General features: G+C 42.4%; 1 protein-coding gene across 2 annotated transcripts in view; it reads right to left on the bottom strand.

The window, feature by feature from the left end:
* The window catches only part of ALDH1A2 (aldehyde dehydrogenase 1 family member A2), a 93,171-nt gene extending 79,264 nt beyond the window's left edge, over positions 1-13,907 (bottom strand). Inside the window, exons 1-2 of one of the 2 annotated variants that reach the window (XM_059372011.1) lie at positions 13,587-13,907; positions 13,090-13,279 (exon numbers count right to left, since the gene is read on the bottom strand). In XM_059372011.1, coding sequence (XP_059227994.1) covers positions 13,090-13,206 — 117 coding nt within the window. In that variant the 5' untranslated portion in view covers positions 13,207-13,279; positions 13,587-13,907. Of the gene's footprint in view, positions 1-13,089 lie in introns of both variants that reach the window. The other variant, XM_059372010.1, reaches the window with a different exon arrangement.
* Between the last annotated feature and the right edge of the window lie 2,414 nt (positions 13,908-16,321).

Here is a 16,321-nt window from a genome sequence, read left to right on the forward strand (position 1 = left end):
GGAATTCACTTTCTGGTCCTGGCATTTTGTCTATCACTAAGTATGCAAATGAAATCAGACAGTTTTCTTTTCTAGGACTCATATTCCTTAACTCATTCATTCAAACACAAAGATGTGTGGACCATACTATGTGTCAAAACCATCATGACAATTAGCTTTTATGAAAATACAAATCTAGGAAGAAAACTAGTCTAGGCATAAAGCAGTGATTGGATCCCTTGCTTTGGCATTATCAAACACACAAATTATTCAGCAGTAGTAATAAAGATCTGAAACCAACCTAAAACACACACACACGCACACACATTTGAAAGGCTTCTTGCAACAAGTTCAGAAGCTATTTATTATAAAGATAACAACCAAATCGTTCCAAGAATTGTAAGACTCAAATGAGTATGAAACTTTAGTTGGCTGAAATGATGAAGAGTAAGCAAAGAGAGGGCTGAGAAAGCAACGAGAGGGCTATCCTTTTAACAGCTGCATTATTTCAACAGCCGCCTCCTTGATACCACTCACAATTAGAAGCACTCATAAATAAGCCCCTCGTTAGCCCCTCGTTAGCTCTCTGTACAAAGTTGGTGACTTTGCAAATGTTCATTAAAAGCAAAGTTTCAGTTTTTTTTCTTTTTTACCTAAATGTAGTTTATATACCTGTCTTTGTACGTACATGTCTATACTCAATGTTGAACAATACTCTCTCTCCTTAATTCAGATCATCAAGAATTCCAGAAACCACTGATTTGTGTACTTCTTTTCCAAGCCTTCTTTTTTTTCTCTGTTGGAATCCCTGGTAATGATACCAGAATGTGGGCAAACCTCATTAGTCTCCCTGCTGTTTACAAGACAGGATTTATGCTCAATGTGCTGAACACAATGACACACATCACTGAATGGCTAGAACTACCACCCAGGCTCTAATCTGAGAAATTTTTCACTCAGTACAAATACCTATCAGCATGGAGAAACATGGAAGAACAATTACAGCCAACACATGTAGTCTTTTAAGAGTACACCAATAAATACCCATTTGTGAAGGTTAATTTAATGCAACCCAGGCTGTTATCTGGAATAGCGTATGTCACCAATTCAATCCATTAAGTAATTACTAAATTCTCAGGAGGGCTCACAGAAGTCAAATGTGGTTATTCCAGGTTCATTGCTTCTGGTGTCCCAAAGGACCATGCAGGCCAACAGCTGGGAGAGCTGACTACAAAGGTTCCCAAGCAGAACTAGGCATTTTATGAAAACAGGTAAATGAATCTGACCAAGGAACGAGGGTCATCAAAGGCCAGCCTGACAGAAGTACTTAGGGAGGGGGAAGAGAAGCAGAAGAAATACTCTGGGAAGAGAAGAGAGAAAGATGGAAAAGGTGAGAAGAAGGAATACCTCTGACTGAGAAGGAGAGGAGTAAGAGCAATGTGTTCTCTCTAATGGTGAAGACAGAGAAAGCTGAGGACTCTCCGATCTGGCTTCAAGGAGACAACTTGTTAGCAGATTCCTGAGGTAGGATTTTTGAGCCATTCACAATAAAACATTAATTGTGCATCCCAACTATCCCCCTCCTGGAACCTCCTGGCACCAACTCTGGTAAAGTAGAGAGAGTGTATGAATTTCTGGGGACCATTCTCTATTTCTCTATTCTGCATCCCCAGTGAGGCCGCATACAACAGACGAATCTAATGTGGTAAGCCTTCGTGAGAAATGAGGGCTCCTAAAAGGCAACGTGGAGCATAGCCCCTGACTCTTCTGGCATGCATCTCTACCACAAAGGTTATAGTCAAGTTACACTAAATGATGGCCAATGGAGGGAGAGGAAGCACTAAAAAGAATGTGAAATATATTCACTTTTAACGGTTCCAAACATACTCACTCCCAAATAGATCTAAAGAACCATAACAAAGGAAAGCACTTGATGAATGGGGGGGGGGAATAAATAAATAAATGTATATATATATACACATTTACTTATTTATATATATAAATATATATATATATATAGCAGGACTTACTAAAGGCAGTGTGCGGCTACCCAGCCAGTGGGAAATCCAAGAACAGTTCTTTACCATAGCCTAAAGCAGAGCTTTAGGCCAACAGTTCAAATTGTGCTTGTTCCTGTTGTATGAGCAGAGAAGGAAGAAGACTGAGTCTTGGAACTGCCATCTACTAGCTATCAAGCCCAGAGAATTTATTTAACTATATGCTTGATTTTCTTACTTATAAAGTGAGAAGATTAATGTAACATTCACATCATAGAACTGCTGTAATTATTAAATGTAATCACATGTGAAAAGCACTTTGAAAATTTTCATATAAATATTAAAAAGAACTATTAGTGGCCAATAATGACAATAAAGTGTAACAAGTATTCATTTCACTGTAAGTCACTGAGGTAGATGCTTCAGAAATACTAAAATGAGTAAGAGTTTATAATCTAGTACCATTTAGGAGGAGGAAATTACACAGAAAAATATAATCATACAAGGCAAAAATTGTACCATCTAGGAGTAGTGCAAACAAGTTATATAGGCATTCAGAGAATACAGAGGTTCATCCAAAAAAAAAAAAAAGTGCGGGGCCAACTCTGTCAGGTATTACATAAGCAATATGTGCAAAAGGGCCAGATTCAGTTTTAAGGTTGGAGAATTTCATTCTTCCTCGGTAGCCTCTTCAGAGCCAGGGGTACACATGCACAGATCAGTGACTTATGAAATCCAAACACAAAAGTGAATGTGCAACACCCACTCTGAGTTTCAAACACAGTAAGTTAAATCATTAATGAAATACAAAGTAATGTCATTTTCAAGCTTGATGCTAAGGAATAATTTAAATTCTCTAAACTAACAGGATGAAGCACCACATTGAACTAGTTATTCAAGAAAAAGGTGTATTGGAAATTCTTTTTCACATTGTATTAGTCGTCATCCCTCTAGTTGTTCTCCAGTCCTATATAAACAAATAGCACACAGTGAAGAATTTACCTATCTACCTGGTAATGCTCCTTCAAAAAATGAGTGGGGTGTGTGTGAGAGAGACAGAAAAGAGAGAGAGGGGACAGTAGCTAACATTCAAGCACTTACTCTGTTCTAGGTAATACAAGAAAGGTAAGGAAATAAGTCTCGACATGGAAAACTTATAATGATCATATTATCCTAAAGTTTTACACAAGGACTCCTTAGAGATAGGTTTATAGAATGCACTATTGTTCTTAGTTTAGGAAAACCAACACGTACCAAAGTCATCATCTACCAAGTAGGACGGGCTTCTGATATTTTCCCATTACGGAGAAGACCAGGCTTAGAGAAAAACCACATATTCTGAATCTCATAATCTCATTCCAAAATTGCATGGAATACAATTTTGAATAATTCTTTACATATTAATATCATTTTATTTTCCCTATACATTTGTTTTTCCTATACAGCATTTGTCCTTAAGATTTACGTGTATTCTTACACATTTACAAATACCAATTATAGGTGGATTAAAACACAATGAGAAAGATAGGTTTTTTAATAATGAAAGTAAACCTTCAGAAGACTATATAAAAGTACACCTCGAGAAACTCGGAATAAAGATGGATTTCTTTAAAAAGACACCAAAAGCACTAAACATGAAGAAAAGATAGGGACACCTGGGTGGCTCAGTTGCTTAAGTGTCTGCTTTCAGCTCAGGTCAGGATTGAGCCCTACATCAGGCTCCCTGCTCAGGGATGGGGGGTGGGGAGCCCGTTTCTCCTTCTCCTTCTGCCATTCCCCCTGCTTGTGCTCTCTGGCTCTCTTTTTAAATAAAAAAAGAGAAATATTCCTATTTGCATTTAAAACCATATGGCATTACGCTTAAAAAGGAAGAGGAAGACAAGACACAAGGGGCAGAAATTTTTCACATGGTACCTAACTGTCAAAAAATTATAATCCCAAGTACATAAAAATTGCTATAAGTCAGTAAAAATACACCCATATGCAAACAGAAATGAACAAATGATACACTAGCCTGTTCACAAAGGAGGACAGCCAAATGGCCAATAAACATATGGAAAGATACTAAATCTCGCAAGAAATCAACACAATGCAAACTAAAATGGCAATGAGATACCATTTCACACAGATTGACCAAATTTAAGAAGTCTGAGAACTCCTAGCATAGGTGAAGATGGAGAGTAGCAGGAGCTGTGATAGACTGCTGGTGGCAGCGGAAACTAGCATAACAGTGTCGGACAGAAATTTGCAATCCCTAATGAAGATGTAGATCCACATACCCTGTGAGCTGGCAAAACCACCTTTCAGTATACACCTTAGAAAAGCCTCTCACCCAGGCGCCTAAGGAAATATGCTTAGGAAATCTTTAATGCAGCATTACTGTAACAGCAAAATGCTGGAAGTACTTTAAATGTCACTAGCAGAATGAGCGAAAAATTGTGATACATTCAAAGAATGGGATCTGACAATGAATGAGTGAATGATGAGGAATGAACTGCAAATACATCCAATAACATGGAGGAATCTTGAAAACATGCTATGCAAACAAAGCAAATTGTAGCACGGTGCCATCTATATAAAAAAATCAATGTGCAAAACTAGAGTATATATTGTTTATGAATACATATAGATATACAGGCACGTAAACCTATGGGAAAGATAAATGTCTCTGAGGAAGGAAAAGGGAAGAAATGAGAGGAAGGTCACAGGTGGTGCTTTGGTATATTTCTTTCAAAAAAATAGCAACAAATACTGCCAAATGTTAAGAACTAACAAAACTGGGTACAGGAACAAAACATGTTGGTTGTGTTATTCTCTATAATCTTCCGTGTGATTGAAACGTTTCATTTCCTGTCACATAGGTCTAACAATACAGTGTGCTGCTGGTTTGCGGAGCCTGAAGCCTCTCTTTCCCTTCTGAATGCTCACACAGCTTGTAGGATGATCGTCTCAAGCACCTGCTCATCTCCTGTTACACACCACAGTTAGAGTGGCGCAGGTCCTCACCCCACATCCAAGTGGGAACCCTCCCCAGCCTCTTCAGGGAAGGGCCCACATCTCTAGATCTTTTCATGCCCCAACAGTGACTAACAGTGCTTTGTACACAAGTGGCCCAAATAAATGTCAGATGAGTAAGCAAATAAATAAATTCAAGTAAGCAAAAGGGTAGCTCTGGCTGTATAAATAAAAATGACCTCAAGATACTAAACTGAGATACCCTTCCCTGTGAAAATCAAATTATATTGATATGAAGGTTATCAGACTCTAAAACATAGATGGGAAACCAGAGTTCACTGCTTTCCGGTGTGCTCAGGAATTTAACCAGTCATACTGATTTCGGGTCTCCTCCCCCCAAAAGGATTCTGGGCAAAAGTCCAATTTTCACACCTAGGGAAATAAGACTTTATGTTATCCTCTGTAGACTTCTATAGACACTTCATAATTTTGTCTTATCAGGCAAGGTCTTCTTGTGTCCCCCTTTTCCTTCCCACCATAAACACTCCATCATTACACACGTATCAGCCCATAGATTAGGTGAATGTATTGGTTATGGGAACTGGGGAAAGAATGAGCTTTTTTCTGTCTGTTACTTGGTTTACTTAAATCCACAATATTTAGTAAGATCCACTTACTTGAAGGTAGGTTTCATCATATCTGTGAGAAGAGCCCGTAATTTATACCATTTTTTGGACTAAGTTTAATCTTTAAGAAATCCCTAGAAATGACCTGAGACAAAAAACTCTAAGAGTCACTGGACTTAAGATCAGAAGATGTAGGCTAGAGGAATGAAAAGAATGCATGAGAAAATTATAAAAATATAATCTTTAATTATTTTGAAATTTTCTCCCTATATTTTTATTTATTTATTTATTTTTAAACATTTTATTTATTTGACAGAGAGGGATCACAAGTAGGCAGAAAGGCAGGCAGAGAGAGAGGAGGAAGCAGGCTTTCCACAGAGCAGAGAGCCTGATGTGGGGCTCAATCCCAGGACCCTGGGATCATGACCTGAGCCGAAAGCAGAGGCTTTAACCCACTGAGCCACCCAGATGGCCCTCTCCCTATATTTTAAAATCAAAACTGAAAAATGTTTGGAAACCCCTAATATCCTAAATTCTTCGCAAATAAGAGACAGGTGTGTCCAGTTTTAGCTGGACAATAGGTTTTATCTTTCCAGAGATCTAGGGCTAAATCAACTGTTACTCTGGCTCTCCAAAGGTCAGCATATGATGAGGAAAGGAAACAGAGCAGCTAACTACTTCTGGAGGTAACAGAGCTGAACTGAAGTAAGAAGCAAGCTTCCTTCTATAATAAAAATTAGAATGTTCACTCACAGACATTCTAATTTTTAACCACATTCTACAGAGGTCAATAAAGCCCTGTGTTTAGCCCCAGGGAAATTTTGTTGAGAGCCCAGCAAAGTCTAGGTGGTGAAAGCACCCAATTATTATTCCAACTGGAATTTTCAAAGGTTGGAAGTATTTCCAAATCATGTGACCCAACAGAGACATGCTGTAAATAAACTCATTAAGGGTTCAGATTTTGAAGGGAAACATTTTAAACATTATTTCATCTTAAAGGCCAACAAACGAACAATGTAGAAATGCCAGAGGTAAGAAATTCTCAATTTGGATACTCTCATGTATCTGAAAGGTAAAATGGAATGGAGCTCAAAGATCTATCTGGAAAGGCAATTAAAAATTATCCAAAGTGGGGTGCTAGGGGTGGCTCAAAGTCGGTTAAGAGCCTGAACTCTTGATTTTGGCTCAGGTCAGGATCTCAGGGTCGTGAGATGGAGCCCTGTGTCCAGCTCCATGCTCAGCATGAAATCCGATTGAGATTCTCTCTTTCCTTCTCTCTCTCTCTCTCAAAATAAATAAGTAAGTTCTTTTAAAAAACTATCCAAAGTGACATTATGGCAATCCCTTTTATAATACATCAGATGTGGTGTCTGAAGGGAAATGACTGGCTTTGCGATGATCCGTCACAGCAAATAAAAAAGTTAGTGAAATGCTAGAAGGGCTTTTAAAATAATCACTGCATGATGGTTTTACTTTCTGGAAGGTGAAGTGCCCAAACACTGAGCAGTGAACACCAATTAAAATCTGTTTCATTTTAAATTATATGAACTAGGATCCTTTCCCCCTTCTAAAAGGCATATATATCTTCCGAGAATGTCCTCAAATGCTGCTATACCTCCCAGATTTATGTGCCGAAGGCTTGGCAACATCTTTGCCCAAACTGCTTAACATGCCAGAAATGGCTGCTGGCCATTTGACACTTAGGGCTGGCCACTTGGGTGTGCTGAGGCACATTAATGCCAAATTTTGGCACAAGTGTCAGGTATCTAGTTTGATTATCAAAATACTGGCGGGGTGCCTGGGTGGCTCACTGGGTTAAAGCTTCTGCCTTTGGCTCAGGTCATGATCTCAGGGTCCTGGGATCGAGCCCCGCATCGGCCTCTCTGCTCAGCAGGAAGCCTGCTTCTACTTCTCTCTCTGCCTGCCTCTCTGCCTACTTATGATCTCTATCTGTCAAATGAATAAATAAAATCTTTTTTTTTTAAAAAAAAAAGAACAAAATACTGGCTAAGAAATTGTTTGATTCAGTGACTTCTTAATAAAGAGAAGATCTAAGTAGGGAAACCTCCAAGGGATTTCATTTGATGAAAATCCAATGTAAATATACAAAGGTTCCATATCTTCCCAGAATATTAAACTCTTACAACTAATTAAGATAATACACAATGGCCTGTTTTATAAGATTTTATTGACTGTACAATTCCGATCTTTCTTAAAATGGGCCTTGGTTCATCCATGGCTCCAAATGTAAAAATGAAATGGAGTTAGCCCTTAGCTGAATGTCAACCTATGGACTTTCGCCCAGTTGTTCATGTAGTCCCGACAACAACCCGATAAGGTAGCTACTATTATCTCCCATCTGGGAAATGGAGCAATTGACACTCAGTGAAGAAAGTCCTCAGTAGGAGACCACATCCATAGCTTGCTTACCATTGCGTCTCCGGGCGGGGGGCACAGCCAGCACTGTGTGCTGAGTGGGCGTTGACAGCCCACACAGCTAATAAGTACATGTTTGACCAAGGTTTGAACAAAGTCCGAGCCTTTCTTTTTAAAATCAAGGGCTTAGGAACTTTTTCTAAAATGTAGGCCATATGATCTCTGTTGCAACTACTTGACTCTACCATTGTAGTCCAAGAGCAGTTCCACGCTAATATGCAGCTGAATGGGTGCGGCCTTGTGCCAATAAATCTTTATTTACAACATGAGGCGGATCATCTGCAGTTTGCTAACCGCTGCAAGCTGTGACTAAGATAATTAAAAAAGACAAAAATATACATCACTATTTCTATTTCATTATCAGCTAAGAAAGACTTGAGACAGAACTGCATATGTTGGTATGTGAGACGATTTTTGTCCGGTCCATGGTCTGACCACCGAGTGTGGGTAATGAAACAGAGAATGTACTATGCATGCCTGGCTTCTCTTCAGCCTGGCTACAAGAAAATCAGACCTCACCGAACAGGCTCCTTGGACGATCTTCTACCGTCAAATAGAAAAACTATCATTCCTTATTTTATAGAGGTAGAAGACTGGATTGTCTTAGCAAATGATGATTCCCAGTGGTAGCATAAGACTGTACAGTAGAAGGCACCAGGATCCTAGGAGAGTTATCTAATTCAAGCCCTATAATTAAGATGGTTAGCTTCTCTAGTTTAAATGGCAATGACAAAAACATCAAAAAGCTATACAATTATGAAAAAGTATTCTTTGAAAATCTGAGGTTCCTATAAACATGGAAGTGTGATTTACAATTTATGATCAAGACAATCTTGATTAGAGGTTTGGAAACAACTAGACCCACACCATATTTTAAGAAATAATCCCTGGGATAGGCAAGAGTCTTGCCCTAGACCTAATAGCAACAACAATAACAAAAATTCAAAGGCACATCAAAAATAGTAATTTAAAGTCAGGGAATCAAAAGCTATGGATGTAGCTACTTCTTAAGAAGAGTGGACCAGCACGTTTTCCCCTCTTTGCAATAGAAGCAACACAAAGAATAATGATTTAAACTCCTTCTCTCAAAAAACCATGCCAAAACAAAACAAAAGTCCAAAAACAAAACAAAAAACAACTATGTGACTATTAGGAAAAACAAAACATACGGTGAAGCAAGTTCCAGCAGTTTTTTAAAAGTCAAGGCCAAGGTCTTCCTTATCAATTATTTCTACCTTTTCCTATTCTCTCTCTTTCAAAAGGTTTTGCAAGGATCAAATAAGATACACATCAAAGGGCTAAGTAAACCATTAGGCCCCATAAACAATGTAAGTGGCATTATACATTTTATTATCATTATTGTTATTACACTGAACCACTACCATGCTGACAATTTTTGGTACTCAATCTTTCTAATAAGGCCCTAACCTCCTAGAAGGCAAATGCCCAACTAGTATAACAGAGAGCACTGTTGTTAGAAATACTAACAACACTCGCATGCCACTCAAACAGCTTTTGGACTGAATTGAAATTGACCCCAGAAAAGAGCAGATGTTCAATACAAAGTTTTTAAATGAACAAACAAATAAACAAATAGTAGTTACTCAACACACATGAGCTCTGATTTTCAGTTGATTTCCTTTATTTTTTCTCTTCTAGTTACTAGGTCAGCACTCCATAAATGTTCGCTTCCTCCCTCTGTTCTCGCTCCCCACAGCATCAGATGCTGGAAGAAAACACAACCTCTTATGTTACTGTTAGTTAAAGGCATAAATGGCCACCAAGAAAACACTCAACACCAAGACAGCACAGTGTGTGTGTGTGTGTGTGTGTGTGTGTGTGTAACAGGGAGGAACCACTGGAGCCAGAGAAATGATAGAGACAATAGAGAAAGTACGGGGGGGGGGGGGGGGATAAAGACCGAAAGATTCCAAAGACCTTCTGGGAATCTGGAAGAAATCTCCCCTGCAGTTAGGGGCAGTCAGTAAAGTGCTAGCCTTGATTTTACAATGTGTGAACTCCTATAATATATTCAGCCATACGAAGTTTTAAAAACCAGACTGATGAAAGAGAAACAATTCTGAAAAGCTTTAATTCATAAAAACACAGCTAAAAGCAATCAGATTCCTGCAATAGCTGATAAGCAGTCTTCTCAGAATACAAGCAAGAGAGCACATATTCTCTTGGCTTCAAAGTGGTCCCCTTGCTACTTCTTGCTGGTGGACTTAGCACTCTTTCTTGAATAACACAGACTTTGAAAACCACCACCACCACCACCATATTCCTTAGTAAGGAATCATTTTTAAACCTTGGGATCTAATTCACTGCATTAAGGAAACCAAATTAGACATATGCCAAAGTTGGTACTGCCATTGATCCTTAGTTAGTCTAAAATGAACTTCAGAGGGGGAGGCTTATTTTTAAAAAGAAACATAACTGCATGAAAGCCAATATAGGAGCACAGCTTTACCCCTTTCAGCATCCATGGAGACCAAACTGTAATTCTGGAGTATTTTCACTGGACCTTTGACAATGGTGTAACTTTTATTTCTGATGCTCTCCCCCATTCCCCCATTTATAAAAAATGCAAAAATACTTTTAGAAGAATAGTGAAAAATACAGGAAAATACAATATCAAAGTTTTCTGAATGTACGCTACTTGAAATTCTCATAATCTGACCACTTACACGTAGGTAAGTGGTCAGTGACTTTATGTTGATGCCCAAAACACATTTAAAAAGCCTGTTATAATATCCTTCCCTAAAGATGCATTTGTTTAAGAAGCCAAAAATAATGAAGGACCCATCTTGTTTACCTTGTACTACTTTGTGAGACAAACACCGTATTTGTTTATGTGTTACTCAACAAGCCCTCCAGCATAGTAATTTCTAAGTCATTACTCTTTTAAAAATTCCTGATGAATAAAGGTACTATTGCTCTAAAGGACGAAGTGTCCATTCTTTTTCATTCTTCTGTTTCAAATTACCAATACTCCTCACGTCTGATCATAAGTGAGTTTTTAGAAACGTTTCCACTAATCTTATTTTCCTCTTAAGCAACAATCATTACCCGTTACCCTCAGCTACCAAGAGAGCAGCTTCTGCTCTTCACGTTAAAAAAGCTGCTCGCCCATGACGCTTGTCTCAGAAAATTTAGAAGTCTCGCTAAAAAGCTAAGGAGGAAAGCTGCTGGAAATGTTCACAGATACCTGATTTAACAAGGTTCTGTGAAAAGAGCTTGCCTTTAGATTAGCATTACTCAATGTTTACGAGGGTTGTTTGTCAAGCCAAAAATAAGGTGCCTCCTCCCCACAAATTAAAGAGTCAAGTTACAATCCATTATTTCATTTCTGATTGTTTTTCTTTGTAATAAGTGGGAAAGTGGATACTGCATAAAAGTCTCTCTGGAGCTAAAAGACTCCACATTAAAGGCTTCAATTAGCTATAAATCAGTTGTCTTTCCTACTGGGGGAGAACAAGAGAAAAAGAGAGCAAGGGTAGTTGGAGAAAAAGAAAACTGGAAGAGCTTCCAAATTAAATTCCAAGATACCTACTGCATACCTAAAACTCCTTTCTCCGGCTGGGAGGAAAAGCCAAACAAAAGTTAAGACTTAACTGGAACCCTCCTAAATATGAGAGTTCGGTCCTGTCTCACGGGTAGATCTTGGATCTTAAGACCTTTAAAGAGAGGCTGATGAGGTTAGGGACCCTCATAAAACAAAACGTTTATGCTGTACACTTTCCCTGCTTGTTCCCAAACCCAGATATGTGCCCCGCGTTGGCACTATTGTTATGCAAACAGTGTCTAAATGGCTGTAACCATTAACGACCTCCCATTAAAATGGCTTTCAAAAATTTGTCACACCATCTAAAAAAGCTAACAGGTACATCAAACCCATCATAAATCGGGCGTTCAGAACACGAATCATTTTGAATTGTATTCTAAAACTAACACAAGGAAAATTTCAATATTCGGATTTAAAAAAAAAAAAAACTTCTCTTTCGATCATTAAGCCAAAACCAATTTACTTCTTGACAAATTTAGTTTATCTTGTACTAAGCATGATAAAGTTGTAATAAACAACGTTAACCCTCTTGTGTGCGCGCAGTGTGTGTTTAATCGTGAGAAATTTGGGGTAGAAATCAACTGAAAGGATAGAAAAATTAAACAAGAGAACTGTAAAATGAACTCCAGGGAACATGACTTTAAATCCCATCTATCTCTTCCCCACTCCATGCTTTAACGTTATAATCACCCCCGTGTGTCTAATCAATATACTTTTTCTATGTGGAATTCGTAGTAAGTACATTCACTTTCCGTTAAGATAGGGAATGCATATGCTTTTCTATGTGGTGCTAACAGCAACAGATATTCCTGCTTGGCAGACCCAAGATGTCAGAGTTCGTTATAAGAAATGCTTGCTTTTCAGTCCGAAGGCGAGCCCGTTCATTTGCACACTTTTAGAGAGTTCCCGAGTTTTCCGGGACAACTGCCACTGCCTACAACATTCGAACGAAACGCCGGTACCGGAGCCGCCCGTCGCCGGCAGCCAGGTTTCCGCGCAATCTGCAAAGGCGGCCGGAGCGCCGCGCGCCGGGTCAGTTCCTCCGGGAAAGCCGCTCCGCACGCGCGGGCTCCTGAGGACCGAGCGGGACGCGCAGCCCAGCGGCCCCTGAAGGCGCGGAACCGCCGGGAGGAGCGGCCGGGCTGCGTGGCCCACCTGGCGGGAACCCTTCCTCCCCACTTGAGGAGTCGAAGCCGGGCCGACGCCTTGCCCGAGGCAGTCCGGACCCCGAGAATCGGCTCCGAAGGCAGCGGCAGGCGCGGAATGGGCAAGGAGCCGTTGACCGCGACCCCCGGCGCCGAGCTTCAGGTTGGGGCGAGTCCCCGAGGCGTCCCCGGACCCCCGCAGGCCTTCGGATGCCCCCAACCCCGAGGACGGGGGGCGTCCCTCCGCTGCGCGGGGATGACAGGCAGGCCGCGGCCACCCCGGCCCCTTGACCCCGTCACGCCGCCCTCGCCCCCTCACAGATCATGGACAGGAAGGAAGGTTCTAGAAAGCCTCGGCGGACGGCAGGTCTTCGCCGGCCGCTTACCTTAGTGTACTTGATTTCGAGGTTGGGCGTGGGCGATGGCAAGAGGTGCAGGGACGCCATGAGGGCGGCGGGGTCAGCCTTCACCTCGCCGGGCATCTCTATCTTACTGGAAGTCATGGTGGCGGGCCGAGGTCTCGCTCGCCCGCGGCGTGGGCTGTGCGCGCGGTCCGCGGGCCGGGGGCGCGCTCGCCTGTATATAGGCAGGTGTCAAGCTGGGGCTTTTCTTATTGGACGTGAGGGCCGAGGCGCTGGGGGCTGGTCCATCCTACCTAGGACGCCCGGGCGCAGCCCGGATTTACATAAAGCCCGCCGCCCGCGCCGCGCGGCCCGTTCGCTCGGCACCCACGGTCAAGTGTGGCCGGCGACACCCGGGCCCACGCCCACCCCGCTGCCGGCCTCGACGGCCAGAGCCGGAACCCGCGACGCGACCGCGCAGGGCTCGGAGAGCGGGACCGGCCTCGCCCCGGCACGGGCGGCAGCGGCGGCGGGGGGCGCACCTTAGAGGATGGCGGGCGCGGGTCGTGACCCCAGAAGCGGAGCGGGCGGGGGGCTGATGCGATGTTAGCGAAGGAAGCTTCCGGGGCGCGGAGGGCGGCTCTTGGGACGCCGAGCGGGCTCGGCTACGGATGGGGCGGGTCTGGGGCCCCTCCCACCCGCGTCTCCGGCCCAGCCGGACACGCGTTCCTCTTCTCTCCCCGAGACCCGGGGGGCGCCCTCAGCTCTCCTTCCAGGGCCGGGCGGCCCGGCACACGCCCACTCCCCACCGCGGAGTCCGAGGCGCGCCACGGCCGCAGGGTCCGGGACGGCTAGTGATGAGTGCGAGTCCTTCGACCCACGCTCAAAATTAAGTATCCCCGCAAGGCGGCCCTCGCCCGGCTTCTCCCGCCCAGCTGCTGCCCTCTGCCGGCTGGGACCGCCCCGGGCGGTCTGAGCTGCGCCCCAGGATGCGGGCCTTGGGTCCTTACAGGCTCTTAGGAGTTGCATGTTTCATTGGCCCGTCTCTCTTCTTGGATCCCCCTTCCGGACCTTAACTCCTCGCCCCCAAATAACACAATGATATATTTGCTTTGCTTTTCTGTTGTTTTTCACGTCCAGAGCTATCATTCCACCAGACATAGGGCTCCTCATATGGCTGCCCCTTAGGGATTGAGCTTCCCCACCTATACCCCCCTAATTTAGTTGTTCATGTAGCTCCAACCGGCTTTCTTCTAGTTTGTGGGACCCTAGAGGTCAGCATGTAGGTGTACGTCCAGAACCCAGAGATCCCCTCCCAGGATGGGCTTTGGGCTGGGTGGTCCAAATCTGGGCTTCAGACAAAAAGACCTTTATAGGTCACTTCTCTTCACTCCCAGTGTAAGATTGACAGGGCCCTTCTAATTCATATCTTTAATGCCATATTCAGAGCCCTTACAACCTCATTTCTCCAGATGTTAAGGGTCAGTCCGAAGAGATCTTGCCTTAGATACTTTCCCTTACCAAAAATACCTAATACTCAGTGCCTGGGAAATAACCAAACAGACAAAAATATTCCATTTTAGTATTAGGTCTGTAGAAATAAATTCCAGCCTCTCAGAACCAAAGTGACTACCCGAGGTTACCTAAGTGAATTACCTCAGCTTTAGGCAATAGAAAGATCTCAATTCACAAGGGGATCGCTATGGCCAAAAATTGTGTTCTAGTAAGAGGCTATGTCCATGAGATACAGGTGTTTTTGTTGTTGTTATTGTTTGTTTGTTTTAAGCCTTGGAGAGTTGGAGATATAATTGAGGAATAAAAAAATAAATAAATAAAGTCCCAGAGTTAGTTCGGGAGAAAGGGAGAAGATAGCAGCAAGAGGGAATCAATGGCGCTAGGGGAAAAATTCTGCCAACATGTTTTGTAAGGCACAGTACTGGAGACTGGGTTACAAGTAAGGTGGGCAGCCCTTATCATCAGCAAGCTGTAATCCCCTCCCCACAGGGAGGTAGATCACTGACTATGAGGTGCTGTGGGGAAAAGTTACAACAGATCATCAACCACATGATCTGGGGCTCCACTAAGGAAGAGGTCAGTTCTCTGGGAACGCTGGCCTTTGAGTTGGGCCTTAAAAGGAGAGGCGAGGCATCCACGGGGGAGGAAAGGACAGAGTAGAGAGTAGAGCCGTAGATCAAAGGCATATAAATTTGAGGGGGACATCAATGTGACTGGAGGAGCAGCAGATGAGCCTGGCAAAGCAGTTGACTCAGTTTGTAAGGACCTTAATTCTGGAGACACTGAGAAGCCATCCAAAAATTCCGAGCATGAGAAAAGGGAAATCTGTATAAATTAGACTGATAAATGAATATTGTCAGGAAAGGCTCTCCACAAACTGTAAATCATTGAGCTATATTCTTCTCCAAGCATAAGACAGGGTTGTCCTCCCTTGACCCACCTCTTGCTTGCTAACTCCGGCTCTAGCACCATGCCTGGAAAAATCTCTCCCAGGGAAGGAGCAGTATGATGGAACCATTAACATTCGTTACACAGTGACGTAGAGCAAATAAAGAGATTCCCTCTTTTCCAGGGAGGAAAAGGAGAATCTCTTAGCTTGTCCTCATAAACGGCTCCAAAGGTCTAGTGCATTTTTTGGGGGGGGGGGGAAGGTGTCCTATTCAAGATAGGGGACAAAATTGAACAGAAAAGAAAGTGAATAATAATGACTTCTTTAGTCTATATTTTCTTCATTTCTGTTCACAGGACTTACTCTGCTGCTATTTCCTTGTAAGGCTGCAGGACCCCTCTTCTCACATTTTTAGTCTTTCCTTCGCTTCTCTTTCTTTACTTCTCTTGTCTTCTCTTTGTCCTACTATTTTCTCATTTCCTGTATGGATTTCACCATGGTTAAAGTGGCCATCTTCCCCACAACTACCTTCAGATGTCTAGCATTTTGAAATTCACCCTTTTCCGTGATTTGGTGAAGAAACATTTTTTCCCACCCTTATAATGTTTCCTTCTCCCACCCTCTCCCATCTGTAATTATTTATTGTTTAGGATACATCTTGTTTATAAAACCCCTTGCACAAGGGAACACAAGCTATGGCATGCTCTATTTCCTTGTGAAAACAATTTATTAGGCCTGGTGGAGCCAATATCCTGCAGTTGTAGAGGAGAAAAATAAATTCTTGCCTCATATTTCCTCACCTAAATAACAGAATGCAAAGTTGTAATTTTAAGGCATCTGCTTTATGTGGAGTTAGATTTTTTTTTTAAGGTA

The sequence above is a fragment of the Mustela nigripes genome, chromosome 13, assembly GCF_022355385.1.
Source record: "Mustela nigripes isolate SB6536 chromosome 13, MUSNIG.SB6536, whole genome shotgun sequence".
NCBI lineage: Eukaryota > Metazoa > Chordata > Mammalia > Carnivora > Mustelidae > Mustela > Mustela nigripes.